Genomic DNA, 27671 nt, shown 5'->3' with positions numbered 1-27671 from the left:
AAAACTACAAATAGTTTGCACTTCTTTCTCGTGGAACGGCTGAGACTCTCAGCTGCCAGTGTTAGTAGCAGCTGCGCAAAGGACTGTTAGTGTCCGCCATAGAAGCAAACTCCGAGAAAAGCTCTTGTATCTGGAATATCGTGTGGCAACAGCCTGTCCTCAGTGTTCACAGAACAGGAAAACAGGGTCTTGTTATCTGCACAATGGTGGGGAGGTGATGTCGATGGTAAGGCTGACTTGCTGGTGTACAATCAGGCAGTTTAGCAAGTCGTCTGCCCTGGGCCCGTACTGGATCTCAACGGCCCTGAGTTCAGATCTACAGCTTGGAAAGCCATAGTGTCGTCATACAATGGCAAGTTTTCTGATGTTTAAATGCTTTCGTTAATGTTTTTATGTTTATTTAATTCCATTTATATTGTATTATAACTGTTCTCATTAAAACAAATACCTATTTTAGCCTGTAACTTTCAAATATTAGCTTGTCAACAGGGGCTGGGAACCAATTAAATCTATTTCCTTTATTTCTTATGGAAAAAATTGTTTCCGATAACGAACATTTCGGATAACGAACAACTTTCCAGAGCGGATTGTGTTCGTTAACCGAGGTTCCACTGTATTTATCACCGCAGACCCTCAAATGAGAGCATTATCTGCATTATGTGTGTATTTTCCTAAATTTGTACAGCTGATTTTGTAATATCCAGCATAACAAAGATCTGGCAGAATCACACTCAAATCGTCCAACACAAAGTCATGACAAAGTTTCCAAGCATGCTATATAGCAGGGATGCCCAACCTACGGCCTGCGACGCGGTGCCATCCGGCCCGTGAAACTTCTGCCCACAGTGCAAGAAATCGGCATGTTAGTAATAAAAAAAAAAAAAGACCTAAAAAAAAAACGAAAAAAAAGGGAAGAAGTATTTATCCCTACGTAGGGGCGTCTCTCAATTTTTTTTTTCGATAGACGAACATTTCGATTCAGTGCTCCGACTTAGTGTCTCTACGATGCAGCCGGACATTCAGAAGTTGGTTTCGGGTAAACAACTTCAAATATCCCACTAATTACTACATAATTAATGGTAAGTACAACTTGTTTCTAATAAAAATATCTGCTCTATTTTTTTTTCTTTTTTTGTATTTTTGCGGTGAAGCGGCCCGTGACGCGCACGTCGGAAATGTGTATGGCCCGCAGGCCGAGAAAGGTTGGGCATCAGTGCTATATAGTAACTTTTAAAAAATCTTTAGAAAGAAAATATATCATTTATGATTTATTTGCAAATGGTCCTTCTTTATCCCAACATTAAGATGGAAGGAGTTTCTTTGCAGAACAGCATTCAGTTGCATAGTAGACCACCCTCAATAGGCATGCAGCTACCATTGATCATAGAAGCTTTTTCGCTGAGAAGAAACATGACAGCATTGCGCACATCTTCTATCTCTGCAACATAAAATTCCCTTCTTCATTTGTGTGCTTGAGCAACATTTTTCTAAAGTGTTTGCGACTGATTTGTTATGTATTGTTCTATTGCTAATTGTTCTATCCATCATTTAAGATGCTTATGTAACAGCTGATAACCTTGCAAGTATATCATTGTGATCTGCTTTGGGATCAGATGTACTCTACTAACGGGCCATTTACAAATGAGAATTACCATAAATTTCGGTCTATTGAGCGCACCTGTACATAAGCCACCCCCACTAAATTTAAAAATGATCTCAACTTTATTCACAAATAAGCCACAAATATGTTCAACGTTTTTCAATGGCTAGGACAATCACCTTCAACTTGAAAGCTGCATTGAAGGCTGTCATGAACCAGCTTGGTTCAAGGCCAGAACAACAGGGCCGAAGCAGGGTAGATAATTACAGGTGGGCAGCGGTTAGTGAAATCGAACAGTAAAGGGAAACCTTTCTGTCCGCTTTTACGACTTGACAGGTCGCCTTGATGGATAGAGGCGATCGAAGCCCAGGGTTGGCGTAAGATGTAGCAGTTTAGGGGTATAGCGAAGTAGGCAGTAGTTGCCTTATGTTTGTGCGATAGCGTCGGTGCCGGGAAGATTTGGTGCAGAGGGGTCACGTGTGTGAGTAGTACTGTATATAGTTTAGGGTACATGTTTAGTGGGGGCCTTTGCTCAATACACCAGAAGGGACTACCGTCTCTGAGCGTCGCATCAGAGGTAGGCAGCAAAGTCTGAGGGAGGCCCCTTCTACGTGAACGCATCGCGCTACTTGCTGGCACTTACAGTCTGGAACCGCGAAGAGTGAGGAAGGGGCCTCCATCCTTGAAGCCGACAAGAAGGGGATACATCGTCAGAACCGGCAACAGCAACTCTGCCACCCGTTGCCTGGGGCAACCGCCGGGAGTAGTGATTACTGTGCCTGTGTCCCTGGGGTCTTGGTCATCTGGAGCCGGTGCCGGACCACTGTCGCTTGAGATCGCCACCGCATCTGTGTCCGTTGCCTGGGGCAACCAAAGGAGCAGCAGTGCTAGTGGATTCGGGACAGTGCGTCAGAAAACTCACTTCCAACGTCGTCGCCATTGTCATTGCCTGGGGCAACGGTGTGTGACCTGTAATCTCCGCCAGTAGTGGCAGTAGTGTGCGAAGCCAATTCTGCAACTGTCCGCTACTGGTTGTCGAGAGGCAGCCTGTCGCGAGGACGCTGCCGTGTGGGAACTGTGTCCAAGACTGGCGAAGTGTACGCTTCCGGGGAAGTGTTCGTCGGACGCGGACTCAGAGTGCTAGGAGGAAAGTGTGTTTTATTCTTTTACTTTGTCTAACTTTTGGTGACCTGATGACAGATTGTGTATTCAGAGACCCATATTGCGTCTCGTATTATTCAACCTTGTTTTTTCATATGATTATTTGTCTGTTGTGCAACTGTCTTGTCGGTTGTATTTGCGCACGCGGGTGAGTGTGACTGTCAGTGCGTACGCGTGCGGACGTGCGAATAGTCGGGTGAGTGGGTGTGAGAGCGAAAGTCGGGTGGAGCGAGTCAGCTGAGGTGACCCCTTTCCCCTCGGGCAAGTTAGGCCCATCCTTCTTTCCGCCTCGTTCGTCACATAGCCGTCTCATTTTCGACATGATAAGGGTGCAGGCCTGACGAGAGGTCTAGTGTACCCGGGCCCGCGGCTGTCAAGGGGGCCCGGCCTTGGTCAGTGGATTTTTTTTTTCTTCTTCTCCTTTTCTTTTTCTTTTAAACAAAGGTCTAAGGACAGAACACCCAAGCATTACACATACAGAAGTTGAGTTTCAAGTCTATAGAATACAATTTCGGGGTGCTGGGGCCTGTCGTGAGAAGTGTAGTCAGCGGGTATCACATTCTCGCTGGACAAGCTGGCGACGGCCGCTGGACACCAAAGATTTTATCGCGTGTGAACCGCCCTGAAGACCGTTCGTGCCATGAGATTGCTGGTTACAGGTGCCACTAGGTGGGTGGAGGAGGGGGCGGGCCCTGCAAGGAAATCGGAATGAACAGTGGAGATCAGGCAGATATGTTACTGATGTGTGGCCACTCTGTGAACCGAGACGGTGGGGGCCCGCCCCTGGCGCTGCAGCCTGTAAGCGAGAGACATCAAGGCTGCTTTTTTTCGTAGTTACTAAGCAACACTGAGACTTTCTTTAACCGTATCTCCATCACCAAACAAACAACTACATTAGTCTACACAGTAGATCCTTGATACAATGAGACTATTTTATCCTGTAATACTATCGCAGCCAGCAAAATAGAACACATTATTGCAAAACATTTTAAAAACTGCTGTCCCGCAAATATTAGACTTATAAATTGATCACGGTGGTGTCGCGGGAAGTTTGGAGCTGGAGGAGGATGAGTCTAGTATGAAAAAGGTTCGTGTAGAGACAGTGTTCGCACGGTGAGTGGATGGCCCGGATAAAGGTAGGGAGGAGAGTTATGTCACCGGAAAGGGGAGGACTCGGACTATTGTAACTAAAGGTGTGGGACGATCCCAAGACCTCCGGCGATGTACCAGCATCGCCCTGTAATAACACATCGGCCTCCGACCTTCTTTTGCTCTTTGCCGACAAAGCTCCCGGTAAAAAGGAGATACTATCTACCCACCATCCGTCCCCCAAAGCCACCTCGGAATCTTTCTTATTGTGCGCTAGTTGTCTTCAAGGAAGCTTTCATATATGGTGCTGTATATTGAGTTTTGCGGTGGCTGCGACATTTGTTTTTCGAATTATCACAAATATTTGAATGTGTTTTTAAAGGAGCTTCGTGTAACGTATATTTGTTTCAAGATGAAGAAGGGAAGAAAAGAAAAGTTTACAGATGTGTTATGAGTTATGACATAAGTGTTAGTTTGTCCACCTTTTCATTAAATTTCTCCATGTCTTGAACCCGACAATCAAGGTAGAGGCAAATTATGTTGGCCCTGTTTTAGTTGAGAGGCCAGTCACTAAGATGACAGCAACTTCCAAGTTCCACCCATGCCGGCCATCGGCCGTGGGCCGCAATGCATTGTTGCTGACAACACGACAAAAGGGAAAGGGGGCGGGGGTATGATAGTATCTGGAAGACTCCACGGACTGGACTGGGAATTCAATGGTCGGGGTTTGGAGCAATTGGAGGTGTAGACTGACATTTTTATGAGATAGACGAGTCAGCGGTAAAGTCGCCGTGTGTTTGACCTGACACTTAATTTTCCCATCCCTTTCGATCGGAGTCATTGGACCAAAGAAAGCTTGGACAGTTGGACCTTAGAGATAGCGATAGTCACTTAATTTCACACCGCACTCTCCTGCCTGTCGCACGCTGTCTTCTAGACTCGAAAAGCCGAGATACGCGGCACTTTGTTATTATGGTAAGTACACTAGTTTTTTATTTATGCTTCTATGATTTTCTGTTTATTGGCAAATAGCATTTCTGCATTTGACAAGGCAGGAACATCAGTGTCAATGAGAGTGACTAGCGTCTCAAATTGACTGACAATAATGAAGTTTGTGAGAAAAGCTCATAAAGTTTTTAGTCAGCAGGTAAAATGACAATATTAGTACTGTATAACTTTGTTCTATGAACTATTACGATTCAGCTAAAATATGCTAAACATTTCTACTTTTATGTCATTGTCACAAAACCTTCTAATCTCCTTAAATATTAAAAGTATTAACACTTACTAGCTAACTAGTCCTTAAAACAGTTGCTTTGTCTTCTAAACCTGAGCAGGTATTTTAACGGCTAGTGACTGATGGCGGTTGAAGTCGACCCAGTTTATGCTTCGTAAAAAGTTGGATGAATTCAAAATTTTTGCTTTAAAGAGTCTGAAGGCGACAGCTCAGTTCAGATATTTGTTTACGTGTAACAGCATGCGTGTGTGTTGTTATTGTGTGTGTGTGTGCGCGCGCGTGTGGTTTTGCTAAAGGAATAATATAGGAAGGGACTTTCGATAGGTGCTGCGTGTTTGTTTTGTAAGTTGATAAAAATGATAACTGATGTGCTCTGCTGTTCGTAGCAGTAAACACTTTTTTTTAAATGAGGTTATTAACGACACTCGATGAAGACTTGTTTAGGCATTTACTTCTTCGGTTCTTCCTCTTTACATTTTGCGAGTCGTAAAGCCCGCAAAGCACCACTTGTGTAATTTTAAGGCGATGGGTGCACCCGGTATTGTATGGACCTCTATTACTCGAGCGGACACTGTTGTATTTGTGTAATGCCAGACACCGTTCCTTGTATAGACGGCGAATAGCTATCTTTATCACACCTGCAATAGGCTGTTGGAAATGATTGTTGTACTGTCTGTAGGCTCTAGCCGTTTTTCTAATCTGTCGAGGTTTGGACATCGCTGCTGACGTAACAGTCCTTACTCGGGGGGGGGGGGGGGGGGGGGGGGGGGTTGCTACAAGTCTGATCCTTTAACATCATTTGTCCTCATTTACTAACCACTCGCATGTAAACAACTTTATGTTCAAGTAGTGATGTAGATCCTAGTGCACTTGTCCTAATGTTTGCAGTTTATATTACGTTACTGAATGAAGTGTAGATATTGAGATTCGAATTGTAAACATACATTATATACTGGGAAAATAATTTACGATTACAAGTACAAGGGGCCCGGAGAGGTCGTCTGTCCCGGGGCCCGGGCTGGCTCTCGGCGGCCCTGTAAGGGTGTGTGCTTGAGCAAATAATCTGAATGTTTCAATTGTATGCTATGTTTAAAAATGTGAACACTGTAGCAACTTGAGCAGTTAACACTTTTAACATGGAGCAAAATAAAAGAATTACCCGAACTTTCGGTCTACTGAGCATACCGTATATAAGCCGCATCTATATATATTTTTTTAATTCTACTTTTTTCACAAATAAGCCGCAAATATATACAACTTGAAAGCTGCATTTAGGGCATTGGTATTTCGTCTTGTTTTCGGCATGAGGGTGCGTGCTTCAGTGACTGATTTATATGCTTCAATTGTAAGTGGCTTTAATTTAAAAAAGTGAACAGTTAACTCTGTAACAATGTGAAAAATACTTTAACAATGTTAACAGCTAACACTTTTACATGGAGCTAATAAAAAAATTAATCAAAATCTGAAAAATCTTCAAATAAGCCACATTTCTGTTTAACCCACAGGGTTTAAAACTGGGAAAAAAAATTGCAGCTTATAATCCGGTATAGAGTTCAAATTAAAGGCTTCCTACAAGCACACAATAAGAAAAATGAGAGAGAAAAAAAAAAGGCAGGCTGGATGAAGTTAGTCACCCAGCTATAACAAAGCTGGGTACACAAAGTAGGATCCACAGGGTTCTCTGAAAAATGACCCAAATCTCGGAGTAAACTGGATTCCAATTCATCTTTTCTTTGTTAATCATGTTAATCATGTTCACACTTTAAACAGCTAAAGCTCTGACCTGCAAAGTGACCCAGTGGGATGCGAGCAAGAACTGGATTTGCCTTGGCAGGATCACTCCACACTTTTCGACCCATATCTGTCATCACCACAGTGGGATTAACACAGTTTACTCTGATCTGAAGAAAAAAAAAATCACTTCACTGGTTTCATCAATTTTTATGCCTGTTTCTTGTGATGTTTTGCTATGGTTGACAATTGACAGGAAGCCTGTACTTGTAATAGTCTAACAAAGACAACATGCTGCTGCTCAGTTGATATACAAGGGTACAGACCAGTTCTGTCTACTTTGGTGAAATTGGAACTGTTATTGTCATTGATTACAAAATCATTGTGGAATCTTGACAGGGCAGTAACCTGATAAGATTAGACAGGAGTTTCACTACAGGCCTTTTTACATATGTTACATTCTAAGAACCAAGATTAAAATCTGTATCACTCTGACTTGACAGAATCTGAGGATCAGTGGACAACTGTTTTGTTGCTGTCTTCCATATATTGTTTCTATTTAATAAGAGATCTTAGAACTGTCCTTGGCACCTATTGATTTGCTTTACCAAAATCAGTTGCCTTACCCTGCATTTGGCTCTTTGACATTTCCACGGCTCTGCTGCTATTGCTTGTTTCAATGTTGTTTATTAAAAGTTTTTCATGCAGAACATCATAGCTAGCCTTAACAACAATTCTGTCTTAAATCATTCTGTTGATGTCATGACTTCAGGCCACAAGATAGGAGTTAATTCATATTCAAGCTGATTTCTTTTGTGAAATTGTTAATCTTCATATGAAGCCCCCAAGAAAAGTCATTAAATTTCTGGATAACAGTTGTAATGTCTTTATTATTCTCCCCATTTTGAAAGAGCTTTGTACATCTCTTTGGCATTCTTACCAGCGCATGCTAAGAAGGTATGAACAATGCGGTGACTTTTTTGGTGCAGGTGCATTGCAGGCTCATAGTTCTATTACTGGCAGAAAAATCTATAGGATGAGGTAAAGTAACAGATGGCAAGGTTAAAAAAAAAGGCAAAATGTGACAACTAGTTAGGGGTGGAAGCCATCATTTTCTTGTTACTGAAGTATATTCAGACTAGAACAAGATGGAATCTGAGAGCATTTTATCTGAAGTTCACAAAGTGAAGAACTGCAATTCTTCTTGTGCTGCCTGCAGGATATAGGTTGAGGTTTTTAACAATATAGTTGATGTCTCTCCCTTAGAAGTAGGTCATTCATGAGGGTATTTTGCATGTTCTTGCATTAATGTCAGGCATTGATTGTGTGAGACTCCTTAAAAGGCAAGGGAAATGTCTGATGTGACAAGAAGCTTTTCTTGAAGGCAGCACCAATCTCCTCTTCCTAATTGATGCTTTTCTTTCTCCAATCCACCATAAGTAAACTGTCAGCTCTGCAAAAGCATGGATGACCATCAATTGCAGACAAAACTTAGTTGACTCTAGCAGCCTCCAACTCTAAACTTAAATGTGGCCCATCTTCCAATACATGTACTCTTAAATTCTCTTACTTTCACAGAAAGTGAGAAATTCTTGTTTGATGACATAAATTTGAATGTTAAGTCCATCTTCAACCTTCACGGGATTTTCCCTGTTTGAGCTTTTATTTTTTTAAACTGCTACCTTCACCAAAACACTTGTGTATGCAATTGTATTGTATCAGCTGGACTACAGCAACTCTTAAGCTTGCTTAAAAAGCTTAAAAGTGCTCAGAATAATGCTGCTCATAAAGCCAACCATTTCACACCTCTTTTCCATGGACTACACTGGCTGTTACTTTGCACTCACAGACAGTGCTTTCATGGTCTAGTCCCTGGATACTTTACACAGATGTTAAAACCTTACCATCCAAGCTGGTTGCTAGGGCCTTCTGCTTGTGCTTTCTTTAAGACAAGACACGTTTGGGAGACTTTCTCTATAGTGATCATCTTTGACACTTTCAAGGCTTGCCTTCAAACCTCTCTCTTCTGTAACATCTTCAGTAGCTGGTGGTCTTCTTTTCCTATCATCTTTGCTCTCTCTCCTCCCCGTTTGTTTTTGTAATTTACAATTGTACTTTTGTATTTTCATGCTGATCTTTTCAAGTGCTTCAAGCTCATGGTAAAACAAGAAAATATGCTATATTAGTGCATTTTTATATTGCTATTTTTGTTACCAACAGTTGGGTCAACTGGGAGCAATTAGCTGAACTCTACAAGTATTGAATTGGCATATCTCAAGATGGAAAGTGGTAATTCATCTTGCAACTGCTAAATACTACCGAAATAGATATTTTCAGTGAGTATCCAAATGATGAAAAATGCTGGGGGTAGGAAGGTCTGCCTGCAGAGACACATCTGCCATAGGAAACTGTCAGATTGGGCTGTTTGAATATTATGGTATACTTACCTTTTTCACTCCAAGTTCCAGTGCCATCACTTGTGTTAAAGAATCAACTGCACCCTTCGTGGAGCAATACACTGCATGATCAGCCAAGCCTATTGTAGAAGCAACACTGGAGATATTAACTATTGCTCCTCCTTGACCACGCTCCACCATACCCTTTGCCACAGTCTGTATAAAATAACATTGTTCCATTTAACCCATGGCTAAGGACTTTAAAATACAGGCTAATCTGAATGTAAAATAATTTTCAATGGGTTTAATTCATTATAAGATACTGATTCTCAAAATGTGAGATGATAACTTTGCTCATAATTTTGTGCATTTGGAATAATGACCACTTAGTTGGTGGAGCTGAGTTTGTTAACTTATTCTCCATGGTTGCAAGCTATGTGTGTATCATCAAGAACAGAGAGAGAGCAACCACAAAAATGTCATTCTCATGATATTGCACACCTATTCTTAATGAGTGATGGTTAGCTGCCGCTACATAATTCCTTCCCAATTTGAAAGGCCAAAGTTCACAGGCTTGTTCTCAAATTGAATGCTTCTCTGTCCTGATTGTTGAATGGTCTACAGCTTTTTCTTCAGTTGAGGTAATCCATTGGTTTCAACCAATCTTGCTTAGAAGAAGACTGCCACCAAGTGTATAAGCCCAGATAAATAGCAGAAACTAAATATGCCAGACTGGTCAAGGCCTGGATTAACAACAACCACCTACTGTACATCCATCTTTGACAGGCCTCACAATGTCACCACTGTCCAAGTTAATGCTCTGACTTTTATACACATGAAAAAGTAAAGAAATTCTATGATCAGCTGGAAAAGGACATAAAGGCAGCACTAAGGGATGGTTTGGCTGATTATGTTTTATGCTGTGCCAGCAGCCAAAGCAAGAGAAGGTAATGTTTCATTAAAAGGGTGAGAAACGAAAAACCCCAGATATGAAATCTCCTTAGTAATAAAAGCCAACAGAAGGAATAATAAAAATATAAAAGGGTAGGTAATACGTTAAAAAGAGTTGTGGGCTATAAAGCCACCAATAAACCAGAACATTGAACAGACGAACAGAACATAAAAACCTTAAATCTACTGTAAAACTTTATCTTCTTTAAAAATGAAACAATATCTTCCAATGGGATGTACCTAAACAAGAAAAACAAAGAGCCTGCTGTAAAAAAAATGGCTACTGGATAAGCTGGAGACCAAGACAAGTAATTAAAAACACAACAGTAAAAGTTCCCTGACACCAAGGAAAAACTAGTTTGGATTCACCTTGTAAGAGGTGTGACTGCACAGGTGTGGCCTATCCAAAGTCTACTGAGTACTATCTCCTCCCTTTGCACAGAATGGCATGGAGCAGGTGGTCAAAAAGATCGGGTAGTGTGGGATATAACTTGTTCTGACCCAGAGTGTCCCAATAGCATTGTCACAGGGACTCAACATAGACTGTGAAGATAGTCTTACAGTCAGATGACACCAATGACTGCAATTGACCAGGAGACTGGCAAGTGGCCTTGGCAGCCAAGTCCGCTTAAACACTCCTTGGGATACCAGCATTGCCAGGGAACCAAATGAAAACAACATTGTGATGAAGGAGAGCCACATGAATTGTATGGAACTGGACTATGAGAGGGATAGAATTGGAGAGCAGACAGTGAAAATGAAATGATCAAGAACTTCTGTTCTAAAGATTAGTGTATGCACTTGCAAGGCTATACAAGATGTTGTGAAGTTAAATAGAAAATACAGAGTAGCTCCCCACATGAGAGGGTGAAGAGGCCTGTTGCGGTTGGTAGGATGGAACTGCTGCCACAGCTACAAGTCCATCATTTGGAATTTTGAAGCCCTCTGTAGATAGAACAGAAACCAAGATAGCCAGAAAGAATTTCTTGCAAGCACATTGGAGAAAGATGAGGTCACTGGTGTCACCATTTTTGAAAAGCTGTATGAAACGAATCTCAGGAACAGGAAGAGTCCAAGGAGGAGCTGGCTGGCAGGAGAAGAGAAGACTCTACCTGTTGAATATCTACTCCAGCAGCCTGTAAATGAGATACAACATGGAATGATAATGGTTTTGCCTCCTTGGCACGAATGGTATACAGGGCAGCCTGCCGAGGAACAAAAAAAAAAAGCACGGTAAACAGGGTTTCCAGGATGAGCTTTTAACCAACAGACATAGGACAGCATGACAGATGGCAATGAGAAACTGCTCACCAGCGTTTGCATGCAAACTTTGTACAGAAGTGGTGTGAAAGGCACCCAAACAGATGCAGAGCCTGTGATGAGGAACAGCATTGAATTTCAAGAATTTTGAGACAGGACTCTTGAGCAAAGCAACAGATGATGGAGCCATAGTCTAACTTAAAGAAGACCAGAGCCCGATACAGATGAAGTAGGAATGTGGTCTGCCCAACTGTGTGTGACTGCATGGCATAGGCGTGTCCCTAACCGTAGTCTAGTGAGATCTACCTCTTCTCGCTGCACAAGACGGCATGAAAGCAGGTGGTCAGAAAGACAGGGAGGTGTGGTGTGTAGCTTGTTCCGATCAAGAGTACCCCAGTGACATTGCCACAGGGACTGAACGTAGGACATGAAAATAGACTAAGTCAGATGACACTAGTGATTGCAACTGACCAAGAGACTAGCAAGGAGCCTTGGCAGCCTGGTCCACTCAAACATTGCCAGGAATCCCAGCATGGCCAGGAGCCCAAATGAAAACAATGTCCTTGTTTCAACAAATGAGAGCCGCACGAATTGTGCAAATTTGAAACATGAGAGTGTGGTCCAAATGCCGGGAAAGAAGAGCTTGAAAGGGAGTCTAAAATGATCAAGAAAATTTGCTTCGAAGAGAGATGACATGAAGGCTAGCGAGATGACATGAAGTTCCACAGAGAAAATAAAGGGCTGAAAAAGCCTGTTGCAGTTGCCAAGACGGAACTGCTGCCGCAGCAACAGCACCACCATTTGGAACTTTGGAGCCATCTGTAAAGATAGAACATAATCCAGGATAGTCAGAGAGAAGTTCCTGCAAGCATTGGAGAAAGATGAGTATAGGACCAAAAAGTTGGCAAAAGCTGACCTGGAACAACATGGCTAGATTTGCTGCTGACAGACAAAAATGGATACATATGTACCACCTTGGATAAGTAAATAAAACCAAAAGAGGCCTAAGTATTCTGGAGTGTGCATAGACCCAATCTCTTCACGTGACACCTGTTTACAGGGCCAGCTGTTTTGCCATGATATAGCTGGCTGGCTGTTTTGCAGTGATATAGCTTTGGTTGCTAGTTCTGCTCAATGCAGATTTCCTCCTCCATTCCCACAAGGAATCCAGGATAGCAACATGGCACTCTTAAGATGATTTGGTCTGTAACTGAATCAACTTCATCTTTCATTCTTCATCTAAATACATTCTAACTGGAAACATCAAAGCAGTGCTACTTACAAAAGCCAGAAAGGTTTGAGCGAGACAGAATAACAAGAAATAACCTTTGGTCCTGAATGATATCCTAAATCTCTGTGACCAAGGAGGGCCTTGAAGAAAAAGAAGAAAAGCAGCTTACAATTACAAAACAGTGAACTGCAATATCATGAAGGGGGTGTTGGCAGATAAGAAGAACTGGATACTGGATAACAACAAATCTCAGACCATATAGGAAGGAAACTACCCTCACCAAGACAGGTCAACACAAGACTTCAGTCACTGAAGACAGCAATGGCTACCTTACAGAAAGCAGTGCTGTTTTAAACAGATGGACTGAATATTGTAATGACCTACACAACTTCCAGCTGCCTTGTAGTTCTGAATCGCCCACTAAAAATTACCAATTTAGAACTTGAAATATTGGCATCTAGGAAGGTGCAAGATGCTTCTTTGGACTGTCCCTCTCTGAAACAGTCTGCTTATATCAATGGTGCAAGTCTCATCACTGCATGCTTTCAAGAGCTGTTTCAATAAGCATTCTGCAGATCTTCAGTTCTTGACTGAGTTTCCCACCTGTCCAGATTACTCCAGACAAAAAGTTCTGTGGATGGAAAGCCTAGTCCCACAGAAGTTTGATGTCAACATAAAATTTCAAATCTCAAGGCATTCTGTGAGAACATACCTAAGATGGGTTAGAAATATTATTAGTCACTTGAAGTGGTGTTAGTGAATACTTGCAAACATAGCATTACAAATGCAAATCCAGTCTCTGCATGTAGAGACTGACTCAAAAATTACAAATTAACTGTATATAATATTGTGATTGTCACTGTATAATAAAAGGAACATATAAAAGCACAATAAATTGTTAAAAAAAGAAATGAAGGCAATGTCAGATGCAAGAGATACAATAATTAAGCTAAAGAATTAAAACTAAAAGAGGACTGTAAAACTCTCACCTGACAAACATTGAACAGACACTTGTAATTCACATTGAAGACACTGAATAAAAAAAAAAATGAAAAGAAAAGTCAGTTAAAAAGAACAAAGGTAACAATATTTTTAGTATGTGGATGGTGCTTTCTTGAGCTGCATATACAACTTTGGAATGTAACAGATCACCTTTTTGAGGCTAATTTTTTTAAATAATCAACAGACTCTCTAGCTTCCTGCATACCTATCTCTTTTATTATTTATTTGTAGTGCATTGGAAACAATCATAATTCTTTAACCTGATAAGTTAATATCTATATTAATGGGAAAGTGAAGGCAATAGGATTGGTAGTACAAAAAAGTAGTACCTTATTTGGAAATGAACAACTGGTGAAATAAGCAATTTTTGTCATACAGCTGAACCCTGCTGTAACAAATGGAATTTTAAAATAGCCTTTATTTAGAACATAAATATTGGGTACTTCTTGTCCAGTGGGCCAGTTGATAGTGGTATATTGTACACATTGCTTCAGGAAGCACTTGATAAAGGGCAAAAAACTGGACTCAATGTAAAAGTAGTCATAGCAGATCAGGGTTCCAACAATAGAAGTATGTTTGAGAAATACTGCAGCAACCATTGAAAAACCATTCTTTGTCCATAATGGATCTCAGGTCTTTGTAATGTATGATCCTCCTCAACTTTTAAAGAATGTGAGAAGCAATTTGAAAAAGTCTGGCTTCATTGTTAACAATACAGAAGTGAAGTGGTGCTATATTGAGCAGCTCTATGAAGATGACAAGAAAAATCCTGTAAGAATGGCACCCAAGCAGCTTTTGAAGTGAAATATGCTACCCAGGTCTCATCACATTCAGTAGCAGCAGGCTTGTCCTTCTTGGTACAAGCAAACATTTTGCCACAGGAAGCAAAGGAAACTGCATTGTTTATAAAGAAATTTGACATGTTTTAAATGCTTTTAACAGTGGCACAACGTGTTCATCCCAATGAGGCATGCACTGTCTTCCACATCAAGCCATGACAATTTCTTGATTGCAATCAGAGCCTGGCTCATGCATCTGCATTCTGTGTCAACCCATAAGCTGCCCTGTATTATGGGATGGATACTGAACGTTAACTCTCTCCTAGCACTGTGGAATGATCTTCACCAAAACCACTCTGTGAAGTTTCTCCTGACAAATTGGGTCAATCAGGATTAGGTTAAAAATTTGTTTGCCATATTGTGGGGCAAAGGTGGCCACTGAGATAATCCTAATTCCCAAGAACTTCGTTTTGCCATAGCAGCTTGTATGGTGGATGCTTTCATCATGCAGAGTGAACATAGTAACAGTGCAGAGGACACAGAAAAATTTCAGATGACACTGACCAGTTTGACGGACAGAGGTATTCATACAACAAGAAAAGCATCTTCACCATTTGCAAAAGATGAAATTGATGAAGACACTCAATGTCAGACTTCACAACCATTACCACCTGTGCCCGACAATGTGCAGCTTGATAATGTCCTTTTTTACATTGCAGGCTCTGTGGCTTTTAAACTGCAGGAAAAGGTTTGCAGTAATTGGTGGTGCAGTTTCAAACAGACCTAAAACAGCTGTTCATATGGCCTCTTGGTAAATCTTGCCCCTTGAACACGATGGTGTATTGTCTGTACCTCAGTGTGCACTTAAATTTTATTTTAAAAGAAAATACAAGGCTGTTTGCCGGTCAGTCTTTTAAGTGAAACAGAAAGTTTATAAAATTGAATCATTTGTGATTATTTTCCATGTTATAGCACTCTTTGTTATTTATCTGTGTACTGATTTTGTTTTCATCCTAGGATCACTTGAGATTTACTTGAGCAATTTGAAAAATAATTTGAAGCAAATTGCTTTTTACTGTGTACTTAAATGTTCACTTAAATGTTTCCCTAAGCATTGAAATATGTGCATTTGAGTCTAATATTTTCATAAGCTGGCCACTTTTCCTGTATTTCAAAGTGTCAAAATACTGTTCAAGTCATTTTATTGTCTTATTTACAAATAACTTTCATTTCTTTATACCTTTCATGACACCTCTTTTTTGAAGACTGGTTGTTAATACATTGTATTTGATTTTTATTATTTTTAACTCTGGTAGACCCAGTGGATCATTAACAACTGTCAAGTACAAACACATTTAAAATGTGAGCTTGATGCAGACCTTGCCATTGAGTACATTGGTGCACTACTTTTCATATTACAGTGATACCTCGGTTCTCGAACGCCTTGACTTTCGACCAAATCGGTATTCGACCAGGAAATTCGAGAAAATTTTGTCTTGGAATCCGAACAAATATTTGGAACTCGAACATCCGAACGTCCGAGATGAGCCGAGTTGAGCCGAATGGCGTTCATTCGGCCCAGCGCGCCTTGCTTGCGTCATCAGTGTGAGTGCAGAGAGAGAGAGAGTCATGTTTTTGTGGAGAGTCAAGAAATGTGTGCAAAATGGGCAGAAATCGCAAATTTTGTTGAACAACATCACCCTGATAAAGTGGTAGCAAATAGAGCAGTTAACATTTTTAATGACAATGTTATGTCCACTTTCCGCAAAATTTTGCAAAGGAGAAAAAAACAGCAAACAATTGACAAATTCTTCCGTAAAAAAAATCAGACAAGCAACTGCAGAGCAAGATTCTAGTTCTCCTCAGCAAAAGATACAGAGAACAGAAACACCCGAAGAGCAGTTACCCTCTGTTTTTATTGAAGAGGACTCCCCTTCAAAACAATAACCATCCCCCTTCCCTCCTCCCTCCACATTCATTCCCTCCTGCCATAAAGCTTGGTACAGGTACAGTAAATGAAACACAATTTACTGTACTGTACTGTACAGTACATTTTATTTTTTGTTTTTTTGTTTTAATAAATACACTTTTATTTCTTATTTCTTGTTGAGACTCATGTTTTTCTACATATTATATACAAATTAGGCCAGTAAATAGGCATTTTCTGGGGCTCGGAACGAATTAATCCAGTTTCCATTATTTCCTATGGGTTTCATTGCTTCGGTTCTCGAACAATTTGGTTCTCGACCGTCCTCCCGGAACGAATTATGTTCGAGAACCGAGGTATCACTGTATTATCACCATTAATTTATCTGACTGCATCTTCTTAATTCTGATATGTCTGTGTGTGTGGAAGAGAGAAAGCTAGCAAGGATACTCTTGTTTACGTGTCATATTGACAAGTAGGACTAACAAAACAAACAAACAAAAAACAGTAAAAAAAAAAAAAAAGATCAAGTGCAAGAAGATTTCCAAAAACAAAATTTCAAACAATAATAATATAAAAAGATGAAGAAAAAAGATGAAGATCAGTGTAAATATTCTCTTAAGGTACTGATGTAGGCCTATTGTTTCTTGCTTGCTAGTGTTTATGAAGAAAAAAAGTTATGTACCAAAAAACCTTCAAGGATAATACACTGACAGTACACACTGCAAAAAAATATGATGGTCTGCATACTACATGAGGATAAATAAAATTTCTTCATCGCATGTATCTAATTATCTCCCCTAAATCTATGCTTCGTGGAAATTGCCATGTGGAACTCCAGATTAAATCTTGTTTACAAAAAGGAATCTGGAATTCTACTATCGCTTCATGGCATGATGTAATTTCGTGGTTGGCATTACATGGTCATGTGATTTTCCCAAAATGCATCTTTGATCTACTTATGCTGTGAGCATATAATTCTAACCGTGCTTGAACAACTGAAATCGAAGCTGGACTTTGAACCATGGATTTCTACACTAATCATCCACAATACTGCCTGCCACCTTTGCATCTAACCACATCTTCCATTTCCTTCCCCCTTCCTTTATTGGTGAAAAATCTAACCTTTCCTTTTATTCAATGGTTTAGTAGAAGTGGTTAAGCATAAGAAATTAAATCATACATTTGTACATACAGGTAGTCCTCGGGTTACGACGGTCTCGAGTTACGTCGTTTTCGTGGTTACGACACTCATTCCTACTTACAGCGACAGTGATAACAAAGCAACGTAGTGGGCTTATTATTGAGATGGACAGATTATTAATTAATAAATAAATGGCGCTTTGGTTGCAAGACCAAAATCAACGCCGTATCCCTGTGAGTTTTATGGTTATTCAGGCGACTGTTTGAGGCGATGAAAAGAGAAAAGGGGAAGGAAGGGAAAGTGAAGAATTTGTGGCGAGTATAGGGGTTGGTTTATGAGGTTTAAGGATCTTGCCGATTTCCATAAGATTAAAGTGCAAGGTGAAGCTGCTAGTGCTGATGAGAAAGCAGCAACTGAGTTTCCTAATGCATTGGCTAAGATAATTGAGGAGGGTGGTTACTGTGCTCAACAAGTGTTCAACGTGGATGAGACAGGCTTGTGTTGGTAACGTCTGCCTAGCCTAACATTGTTTATTACTGTTACAGCACTTACAGTACAGTATTTCATTATTAAACGTACTGTACTACGATATTTTATTGTACTTATGTTTATTGATAATTATGTAGGGTACTGTGTTAGGATAGGTGTTTGGATAGGCTAAATGTTTGTAGTACTGTACTGTTATTATGGTACAGTACTGTATGATCCGACCTACGTCGAAATTCGGTTTACGACGCCGCGTTAAGAACGGATCCCCGTCGTAAGTCGAGGACTACCTGTATATAAATCAATTATATATTGAAATGTATGCCTTTATCTACCACTTTATCTGTGGTGAATATTTCTCCTTGCCAGACCATCCAGAATCCTGGTGTTATCACTGATGAATCATCTCTTGAGCCTCACATCAATGTAACTCCATCTTCCTAGAGCTTTGCAGGATCAGCTCATGTCTGCTTTTATGCTGTCCTGGCTGGATTACTGCAGCTCTCTAGTGGTTGATCTCCCTAGCTGCCTACTGTACAAACTTCAAAGGGCTCAGAATAATGCCACTTGTCCTCTATAGATAAAAAGCAGACCATGCTACACCCCTCCTCTGGCTGTTAGTTGGAGCTCATCTTGATTACCGATGGCTGTAAATTTGGTGGCAATGCCTCCCCACAAGGAGCCACTGGCCCAGTCTGTCAGTCATTTCTTTATGTGCCAATACCTTGCCTGATGTGCTAAGAGAGATTCACCAGTGATTGTCAGGGTTTGGTTAAACTAAAAGATTTCATGTGTCACCAGACTTCAGATTCAGACATCACATTTTCACCAAGTGCCACATCAGTCATCTTGTGGTCTATCTATTACTGGATGTGTGGACCCCACATAAGCCTCTAGTCTAGCTTGATGCCAAGATAGATGGGTGTCTTTTCCTAGGATAACTCTTGGTGTTAATGGGCCTCTTTTGTATTTGAGGGAAAAGTGGGTGGTGGTTGTCTTCAGGCTGTCGATAGAGACACCCATCTGAAGGTGTTGTTGAGGGCCTCCTGAATCCTGATGGTTGCAGTTTGGGTGCGCTCTGAGGCATTCCATACTGTGAAATCATCAGCATTTAGTGCTCTGTAAATGTGTCTGGAGAGATTGTTTGTGATGTCCTTGATGAATATGACAAAGATGGTAGGAGGTGCGGGACATCTTCCGGGATTTTCACTGTCTTGTTTAGAATGGTTATCATTAACAGTCTGAATCATGTTGTATATATTAGTTCTAAAGTCAATGGGGTGGCCCACAGTGATCGTCCCACTGTGTAGCAGGCGGATATTTTCAAATGTGTCTGCAATTTTCTATGATGATAGGCATGTATACTGTCCATTGGGGGAGTTCCATCAGTTTCTGTTGGGCCTACTTGATTCTGTGTGCCTGTATGCAAAAGCAGCTGAGTGAGCTGTCCTAAAGTGACCTCGGAACAGTACCATGTGATCATAGGTGGGTCTGAAGTGTGATTGTATGGGGATCTGTCTGGCATGGCTGGTATGAATGTATGATTACACTGTCTATTATTGATGGTGTGCTGTGTGGTTCTAACTTTTGCTGATACTAATCACTTTCTGGAGAAAAAAAAAGTCTTATCTAAAGATGAATTATTAATTTGTAATCCTGACAGTGATAACTACATAAATATGGATTTAGTGTGTATGTACATTTGTTTCTTTATGTAGTTTGCAACTAGAAATTATTCTGTTTAAAGTTTTGTTCATTGGAAGTGTGCATATAAGGTCCTTTTCCAAAATAAAGCAAAAAAGTTAAAACCTATGTTTGAAAATATGACTGTTTTGGGCAAATTTATACAAGACAATTATGGAAAGACAATTCGCTGAACAGTCAACTGTGTGACTAAAATGGCCTTAAATGGTTGCATTATGTATGTCTATTACATATAGAACTGCATCACGTTACATTGCTTTCTAATGTATCTAAAACACACACAACTTTCAATGCAAATAATGGTGTCTCCTAGAGTAAATAAATAGTAATAGGATCAACAACAGCAACAAAAAAATAAACAGGAGCTGGCTCACACTAGTCTATGTCGTCCTCTGAGACATCCAAGAATGGTCCCACTCTTGTTACTCCAGCACTGTTGACAAGAAGGTCAAAATATCCAAGGCCACCAACTACTGTCTTCACATTACTCCACTCAGCCAAATCAAGGTTAACAGTCTGAATTCCAGGACACTGCACACATATATAAATGCATGAAAACACACTCAAATAAACCAGCAAACACACACACACATAAATCAGCAACAGATTACTTCAATGTAATTTAGTATGCCTTAAAAGTACTGTTCAATAAAATGTATGTCTAAAATATTTTACACTTAAAGTAGAATAGTATAACAGTAGCTAACAGCTGTGTTGTGTGCACTAGAATTACCGCGTCTGCTTAAATTTGTGTTTTTGAAATAGTTTAACACACAGATATATATATATAATCTGCCTCAACATGACCTTACTGCTATCTTTTTGATGTAATGTTGTTGTGGCATGCTTGCATGCAGTATTCTTTTCTGCCTTGTATTTCTCTGCTGCTGCATCTTTATGTAATTGTTTGTTGATATGTCTGGGTTGTGTTTGAAGGTGTGCTATTCATTTTGAATCTCTGTTTTAATGCCGTTTTCATTTGAGTAAACTACATGGAGTCTACAGAGAAGTATACTATATAAATCAGATCCATTATTATTTTAATTTCATTTGTTTTACAGCTCTTTTTCCCCAGTCTTATTTATCTTCATGGTCATACTATCTGTTCTCCATTTATGTATTCTAACTGCACATCTGTTCATGTGCCTGCATGTTCATGCACTTACTTTTTCCATTTGTCTGTTCATGCAACGGAAAGATTTCACATAGTTTTGTTATTTTTTTCTCTTTTCCCTCTTCTCTCAATGTGATCTTCAAACACAAAATCAAATCTATGCCACACAAATTTGCTATTGCACTGCACATTTCACTTATATTTTTAACATCTCAGTTGGATATTCTTCAAAGGTTTAAAATGCAACCATATCATCCCAGCTTCAAAGGAGTCACTATGATTTCTTAACTAAGTTAACAGTTTACAAAGCCAAGTTATTATATTTCCTTTAGAGAAATCTTTGAAGAGACACATAAATAATTACAATACATTTTTAAAGGGTGCAGTGTGTATATAATAATAATACATGATTTGTATAGCACTTAATCATGCTTGTAAGGAGCACACTCTTAGCGCTTGGGACAATAATGAGACATGAGCATATGAAGAAACGGAAGAATGAACAACAAATAAAAGACAAATATAAAAAACGTAAAGAGGAATCATGTAAAAAGAACTATGTGTGTCTAAATCAGAATACGAAAATGATCAGGGAAGTAGCAATAAACTGAAAAAGTGGGTGGGGGTGGAAAAGGAGCAGCATTGTGTGGACTGTTGTTGGGAGCAATGCTCAAGAAAGAGGTGCGTTTTCAGTGCACATTTCAAGGATTCAATGGTATAACAAATGAAACATCTTGCAGAAAATATGCACCCTAAGTTTATAAAAAAAGAAAAAAGGTAAAACAATTTACCATGGGTTTGTCATAGAAGACTTCGTTGGGCTAAATGTGCTTGTCACAAGAAGCATGTGCAAGCTATGACTGGAAGTCATATTGATGCTATAAACCACTTACAAGCCAGTCATACCAGTAACCTCTAATCTGTGCATCCTAACACCACACGTCTTGTGGTATGTTACATAGAGTACAGTGTATTGTATTTTGTATTGAAGTTATTTGTGGAGTTTTGGAGGAAAGGTTATTTCTATCCAGTTAGATCTGCAGCCACAGTCTCAGAGAAATCTATCCTAAGCTGCATCATAACTACAAAATAAGTAAGACCTCTGGAGACCAAAAGACATGTGTTACAAGGCTAGGTGTTATCATCATAAAGAAAGTTTACAAAGAAGGTTCAATGTCCCTAATGATAAGTCTTCATGTCAACTTTATTGTATGGTGTAGATTGTAGAATAGTTGTTGACATAGTTGTTGCTAGGTGACAGGAGTAACAACTAATGTAGGGAGCATTCTGATTCACCAGAACTTGACTTGACCAGCTATGACTGGAAGTCATATTGATGCTATAAACCACTTACAAGCCAGTCATACCAGTAACCTCTAATCTGTGCATCCTAACACCACACGTCTTGTGGTATGTTACATAGAGTACAGTGTATTGTATTTTGTATTGAAGTTATTTGTGGTGTTTTGGAGGAAAGGTTATTTCTATCCAGTTAGATCTGCAGCCACAGTCTCAGAGAAATCTATCCTAAGCTGCATCATAACTACAAAATAAGTAAGACCTCTGGAGACCAAAAGACATGTGTTACAAGGCTAGGTGTTATCATCATAAAGAAAGTTTACAAAGAAGGTTCAATGTCCCTAATGATAAGTCTTCATGTCAACTTTATTGTATGGTGTAGATTGTAGAATAGTTGTTGACATAGTTGTTGCTAGGTGACAGGAGTAACAACTAATGTAGGGAGCATTCTGATTCACCAGAACTTGGAAAGATGCAGTTTAGCTCCCAAATGCCAGCATTCAGAAAGAAATCATGGTTGTGCATTCATGTCAGAAACTCTGCATATATTTTGAAGCCCTTGTGTTTTTTTTATGCTTGTACTGTAAATAGCTGAGTAAATGAACAACTAAATAACTTATTCTACCATGGTGCCTCGCTACATTATTTTTCCATTTCTTATTTTCTATGAAATAGAGAAGCACACAGTTGAATGTTGAAAAATGGTAATGAATGATAACTCTAAGAAAAAGTTGCCAAACAGATTTAGTTTCTTTCCCTAAGTGGTAATCCCCTTTCTATTAGTGGAATATATTTCTGGAACAAATATGTACCATTAATGTGTCTGCTAAACTAAACAAATAAACGTTACCGAGTTAATGACAAATTTTCATGATAATAATAATACAGTGAACTTGTATGGGGCCATATCCTGGTCCTAAGGGAAGGCTCATGACGCTTTACAAAATAAACAAAGACACATAGACATAAACAAACGCATGCAACAAATATAGCAATGTCATATGAGATAAATGATATGTAGCCAGAAGCTGCTCCCAGCATGCACAATGCATTTGAAAAACTCTAATCCAGGATGTAAATGCTCCTTTCCACACCACTGATCCAGTCATACAATAGATCAAACAGGCAGAAACTTGCTCATTGGGTTTCGTGCAGAATAACTATTTGAAAAACCAAAATGAGCTCACAAGCTGTTGGAAGAGAAGCAGTACAAACACAGCAACAAAGTAGTTTCAAGATATTCAACTGTTATCCTTAGATGTGAGAAACCAAATGCTTTAGCTTAAGTGAAAAAGACTATCAAAACACTACAATAATCTTCAGCAGAGAATGATATGATGGATGATAGATGTCTCCTGCATGTGTGAACGAGCACCAAACCAACTGAATAATAGTCATAAATGTCAAATACATCAGTGTAACATCTTTTCATGGATTAAGATACTCAGAGATCTAAAGCTCATAGTTCAGATCTATAAAGTCATTGGTAATCTGTGACAAAAGCAGATCAATAAATAGTTCTTGTCCAGAGATCAAATCATCATAGATTGCAAGTATCCACATGCTCATGAAGCAGAGGGGATACAGCACACTGCATTGAATGTGTGACCTTTCGACTGGCAAACTGAACGAAGAAACCATTATGGCATGGCAGGCAGCTGGCAGTGGGAAGTTGAAGTAAGGTGGTACATAGATAAAAACAGTTAGGTGCATACAAAAAAAGAACAATCCAGATGAGTGGTAAATGCACTCACACACACACAAAAAAAAATCCAGATCAAGAGGAGACTTGCATTTACAAATAAAGCAAAAGTGAAAGAATGCAGTCCCTAAAGTCAGTTAGGTGAAGGGACATCACTCTAATAATCTAATGACCTTGAAAAAAGAGGAAAATCATTCAAATTCTGAAAGAAGCCAAATCATGTAAGCTCGATTTTGAAATCTGTACTTAATTACCTAAGTAAAATTTTAGACAGGAGATCTATACCTCAAGTCCCATTAACCCCCTACCATTACCTAACAAGAAAAATGTGAAATATGAACAATTCTTGACACCGAAGGTGAAAATGAATGAAAGAACTAAGCAGATCCAAAGAAAAGAACAAAAAAATTTATTACCTCTGATTTTAACAAATCTAAATCTTCCTGTGACCGGCTTATTGCAACAGTTTCTGCTCCATACTTATGAAGTGCAACAGCAATGTCTCTCCCAATACCTGTAAGCACACAGTAAATTAAAATTTGTATACTAAAAAAAGAAATAGCAAAATCTTTCTAAAAGAATTTGATGGACAAACCTATGGCATAGCATTGGATGCGCATTGGCATTTTCTCTGTCCTTAACTGTTATCAGTCGTTTGGTAGGCATGATGGGTTGCATCCACCTGACCTTGAATCGCTACTCAATAGTGGTTTTACTTGACCTATCCTGTGCCCCTTTCAGGTTTCTCAGCTGTTGGCCTGTCCACTCTTTGATGTTACTTAGCCACCACTTCTTCTGTTTGCCTTATTGGTGGCTTCCCTCACCCATCCCTGGACGACTGTCATGGGCAATGTGTCATGCCAAGCAACATGCTCAAACCAACGAGTTTTTGTCACAAATGGTGGCTAGAAAAGGTTCTTGGGGACCAGACTGTGGATGAAATCATTCCACTTCTGTTCTCTGTAATAAATATGAAGCAATATCTGGAGGTACCTTATCTCGAATGCCTGGATCTCTCTCTCTGAATATCTGTCAACAGAGTCAACATTTCTCAACCATGCAGCAAGATGAGGGCAACCTGAGATTTGTATAGCTTGAATTAGTTTGAAAAACTTATACTCCTGCTTTCCCATATCTTGTTCAGTCTCACCATTACTATAGTCCTGCAGTGATTCTTTGACAAATGTTCGCAATGCAACTGCTGTCCTTCAAGAGGACTGCTACCAAGTACTTGAAACTGTGTACCTCCTCAAGCTGCACACCATTTAGCTGGATCTCTTTTTTTCTCCTGACTGGTTTCACTATCATTTTATTCTTGTCAGTGTTGATGTCCATCGTGTATGTACTTGCTTGAACTAGATTTATGAGAGCCTGCAACTCACTGAGGAGAACAGAGCTCCCAGAGCTGGGGTACAGTGACTGGATGGTTTAGACTATGCCCTCTTGGATGTTGAATTTCCATATCATATGCCACAGCCCCTTTTGCCATACTCTGTCAAATGCCTTCTTAAAGTCAATAAAGTTATGGTACAAAGCTTTACCATGCTGAAGGTGTTTTTCAATCAAATGCAGCTGTTGAAGATTTGTTCAACAATGTTTTTGCCAGCCCAGTCAACCAGGTTTAGGGCAGCAAATCTGCATCCAACTTGCGGCCTGCAGAGCCCAGCAACTTTTGGGTCTCTCAGCTTGTCAAGATCAAACAAATGCAAAAATTTCAGCCCCAAACGAAAGCCTGCTAAGGCTGTGGTCACTATCAATATCTGTGCTCAGATAAGCCCTTCTCTGCGCCTTATTGATGCTCGATTCGAAGCATCTCTGAAGCAGGTCTGTTTGGTTGAAGATCATCTTATCTGGTTGCCAGCCTCAACCTTGACTTTTGAGAGTGTCTAGTATTGGCGAGGGTCAATCTGTGGCTTTGAACAACTCAAGAATCTCACTGTAGCCAAAGCGACCTACTGTGCCGGCCCATTAAAAATAGGTGTCGGGACCTACCTTTGCATTGAATTCCCCGATCATGGTGAGAATATCCTACTTTTAGGATCACCTGTTCTAGCTGTTCATAGAACAATTCCACTTCCTCATTGCTGTGAGAAGTGGGTATGTACACCTGAATAATGGTCAGATTCTGGGGCCTAGCAGAGATATGAATGGAGATGAGTCCACTCAAGATGAAAGAACAACCAAGGACCGCGTCGACCACTTCTTTGCAGACAAGATATCTCATACCATGTTTGTGTTAGGAGTTCTCTCTACTGAACTAGTTTGTGATCCTCATCCATAATCACCTCTCCAAACTAGGTTCACCGCACCCCCATCAGACCAACAATACTTGACCTCACGGGTGAGCTCCCACACTTTACCAAACTGGTGGAACATATAAACCTTCCACATGCCAATCCAAATCTATTAACTGTTATATGGTCTCTCCTTCTGTATGGGGGCTAACTAGTCTTCTTATATCTCGGCAGGCTCCATTGTAAGATTGACATCATTGTATTCTCAGGAATACCTTCATGGCATAGATCCAGGGCCGTGCTTAGGGGCAGGCAGACAGGGCATCTGCCTAGGGCCCGCGCTTTTGACAGTCGTCAGGGGCCCCGCGCTTTTGGTTAATAGGGTAACAAGGTCCTAACAAAAACCGTGGCATCGAGGACCCCGCAATGCCCTATGCCTCGGGCCCCGCGGTGGCTAAGAATGGCCTGCATAGATCCCAAGGCGTTCTATATGTCTTCATAGTAATTGTGGTTCGGTTTATCACTCATATGATTACCATGACTCCACGAGACTTTTGTAGTCTCTTGTAGTCCTATGAAAAGTGTTTCCCTTTCTCAAAGGTAGCTTTGTACTCTCAGTTGATGTCTTCTGGGCCACTGTTCCTACTCAATCATATGTAGCTAAATGCTACTTGTCACTCTAACAAGTCAGCACTGACACATGATGGATCAATGAACTATCTAGCAGGCTAAAGTAACATTCATGACTGGAATTAATCAGACAAAATCACTCCACCAAGAATGGCCATGCACCACCACCCACCAGATGAAGGAAGAGCTATACTGTCATTCCTTACAGTGTTCTGACTGGGTAAGTTTCCCTTTGTTGAGTCAAATTAATCCACAAGCATTGGCACACTATTTGCTTAAATCTAATTTTTATCTCTTGAGAACCAGCTCTTTCTTTTGCGTCATAATTTTGAATGACATGTTTCGATTTTTGTTTCTGGATTACTAGGCCAATCATAACTTCTCTTGTTGTACAGTTCCCTGTAAAATTCAATCATTTTAGAATAAACAATAATTTAAATAAACTGGTACGAGTCATCGATTGGAGAACATGTCACCTTTACTATTGGTTTGCTTTCTAAACGATTAAATATGCATACTCAGGTGGTAGGTGGATGAGAAGACAAAATGATTTGTCTCCTAACTTGCCGAAACTCGGCTAATCTGTAACTTTAAAGAGGATTTTCTTCTGAGAATATAAGATCAGTTGAAATGACAATACCTTTGCCTGCGCCTGTTACAAGGGCTCTCTTTCCGTCAAACCTAATTTCCATTGCAAAACGTTCAGTAGTCCAAACAGATAGAAAGCAAGACGTGTAGCGTTCACGAGCCTTATCCAGAACTTCAGTGTCTCTGCCTTAGGATCCCAAAGTCCGAAAACTCCCCCCCCCCCAAGCTTATCACAGCGCAAACGAATTTATCTATTGTTCTTTATCGTTGTGTGCATATCTGTTGATACATTCGTGTTTAACTCAGCACATGTTCTTTTTCACAACTGATCATTCTTTTCAGTAATAAAAAAAATTCCGATGCTCAATTTGTAAGACCCATGAGTTAACATCAAGGCAAGTAACAG

General features: G+C 40.0%; 1 protein-coding gene across 1 annotated transcript; it reads right to left on the bottom strand.

The window, feature by feature from the left end:
• Positions 1–1255: 1255 nt before the first annotated feature.
• Positions 1256–27671, bottom strand: LOC112566520 (L-xylulose reductase-like). The gene is made up of 7 exons (XM_025242743.1): positions 27318–27671; positions 24230–24327; positions 20075–20229; positions 13646–13688; positions 9266–9430; positions 6871–6988; positions 1256–1438 (listed from the first exon to the last, which is right to left on the bottom strand). The coding sequence occupies exons 1-7, from the start codon at positions 27367–27369 to the stop codon at positions 1335–1337; spliced, it is 735 nt and encodes a 244-aa protein (XP_025098528.1). The 5' UTR covers positions 27370–27671; the 3' UTR covers positions 1256–1334.

Source organism: Pomacea canaliculata, linkage group LG1, assembly GCF_003073045.1.
Source record: "Pomacea canaliculata isolate SZHN2017 linkage group LG1, ASM307304v1, whole genome shotgun sequence".
NCBI classification, from domain to species: Eukaryota; Metazoa; Mollusca; class Gastropoda; order Architaenioglossa; family Ampullariidae; genus Pomacea; species Pomacea canaliculata.
This window is presented reverse-complemented; position numbering and strand designations above follow the sequence as displayed.